The 1,800-nt window shown below is 50.7% G+C and overlaps 1 protein-coding gene across 1 annotated transcript; it reads right to left on the bottom strand.

Annotated features, from left to right (window-relative positions):
• Positions 1-265: 265 nt before the first annotated feature.
• On the bottom strand, positions 266-857 carry LOC147487821 (uncharacterized). Its single transcript, XM_086574149.1, has 2 exons — positions 364-857; positions 266-269 (listed from the first exon to the last, which is right to left on the bottom strand). Exons 1-2 carry the CDS (start codon positions 855-857, stop codon positions 266-268), a joined length of 498 nt encoding a protein of 165 aa, XP_086430275.1.
• Between the last annotated feature and the right edge of the window lie 943 nt (positions 858-1,800).

Here is a 1,800-nt window from a genome sequence, read left to right as displayed (position 1 = left end):
CCTCTGCCAAACTGGCTCCAATGTTCACGAACTTCTCCTCCTCCGCTATTCCAATGTTTACAACCTCAACCTCGTCCATCGTCTTGCCCCCGATGGGCGGCCTCTTCTCTTTGGCCGTGATCTGTAATTGCTATGTCGGACCGTCCCCTCCTCAGTAGCTCCCTTTCAGTCGCATACGGTTCTTTCGCGCACCACTGGTATAGGTTAGCGCCCAGCGACTGATCTCCCCTTATCTCATACATTCCTCCATTCGTTGGGAAACGGATCACCTGGTAATACGTAGAAGGAACTGCCCTCATCTCATGAATCCATTTTCTTCCCAGGATCGCGTTGTATTGTGAGTTAGTATCCACCACCATAAACCTGGTGAAAATGGTCACTGGCAGTACTACCTCCCCCACTGGCACGGTCATGCTGCCGTTGAACCCGAACAAATTAGTCCGTGGAGGCTTCATCTGCTCCTTTTCTATTCCCATCTCTTCCAGTGCACCCTGAAACAGCAAATCCACTAAACTTCCGCAGTCTATCAACACCCTCTTCACCATGTAATTTCCCATTGCTACGGTAACCACCAGGGCATCTTCGTGTGGCGAGCTCACTGACTCCAGATCCTTCTGTGTAAACTCTACCCGATCACTCCCTCTGCTACTTCCGGGAACTGGCCGTGGACCGCTCGCAACTTCGTTTATCTGCTGGAGGCTGGCGGTCCTTCTCACCTTATCCCGATGAGCGTTCCTCCCCAGCGTTTCTCCGCTGAATATTACATTTATCGTGCCCAGGATTCTTGCTGCGGCCGGGACCCTCTCGATCGGTTGAGCTTTTTTGACATGTTCTTTCAACTGTCCTCTCCCAATCATTTTTTCTACCAACTACTGTAAAGCAAAGCATTCGTTGGTAGCATGATTCATAACCTGATGGTATGCACAGAACGGCTTTCCTTCTATCTCCTTTGGCGAGCTCCGTGGCTCTTCGTAGTGCCGATGTCCCTTGATCAGAGGCAAGATCTCCTCCAACGACTTGTTCAGCGGAGTCAAATCTATCTCGCGATACGGTTTTCTTTCCCTGTACTCCCGTTGAGCCTGGTCTCTGCCCCTCTCTACTCTCGGTATCTCCCTCCTGTAATTTCCTCTGTCCCTGGCTGCGGCTCTATCCTTGTCTCTTCTATCCTCCGTGGCCACGGCATGTATTGACTTGTCAAGCTTTTTGTGTTCCTTACTGTTCCTCCACAGAATGTCCTCATACCTGATGTAACGTTCCACTTTCAAGTATAAAGCATGTAGGGTGGTAACTTCAATCTTGGACACTGATTCATGTACTCGTGTCCCCTGCTTTAACCCGTGCTGGAACGCTATGACCGCGGTGCGTTCATCTAAATTCTCCACCCTCAGCGTTTCTTCTTTGAACCTGCACAGGAAGTCCCTGAGTGTCTCGGCGGACTTCTACTTGACGTTAAAACGGTCCGCTACGTCGACCACTCTCTTCTTCTGATGGATGAAATGATTCACAAAGGCTTGTTCCAACTCCTCGAACCTCTTAATACTCTGCGATGCCAACCGATAATACCAATCAGATGCTCCTCCCTTCAGGCTGGCAGGGAACATCATGCACCGGAGACCGTCGTACTTCGCCTCTTGCCACAACGGCATCTGCTGCCTAAAATGATGCAAATGGTCAGCCGGGTCTCCTTTCCCATTGTACCTTTCAAACTGCGGCTGTGTGAATCTCTTGGGTACCTCCGCATTCCATACCGAGTCAGCCAGAGGATTCTGGTGCAGGCTATCCACCACCTTTTTGGCTGCA

The sequence above is a fragment of the Coptis chinensis genome, chromosome 7, assembly GCF_015680905.1.
Source record: "Coptis chinensis isolate HL-2020 chromosome 7, ASM1568090v1, whole genome shotgun sequence".
Lineage (NCBI taxonomy): Eukaryota > Viridiplantae > Streptophyta > Magnoliopsida > Ranunculales > Ranunculaceae > Coptis > Coptis chinensis.
Note: the sequence above shows the minus strand (reverse complement) of the source record. Positions and strands in the feature narration are given on the sequence as shown.

Excerpts from the sequence above, each read along its gene's own strand:
- LOC147487821 (XM_086574149.1), bottom strand. The coding sequence starts at position 857 with ATGATTGGGAGAGGACAGTTGAAAGAACATGTCAAAAAAGCTCAACCG.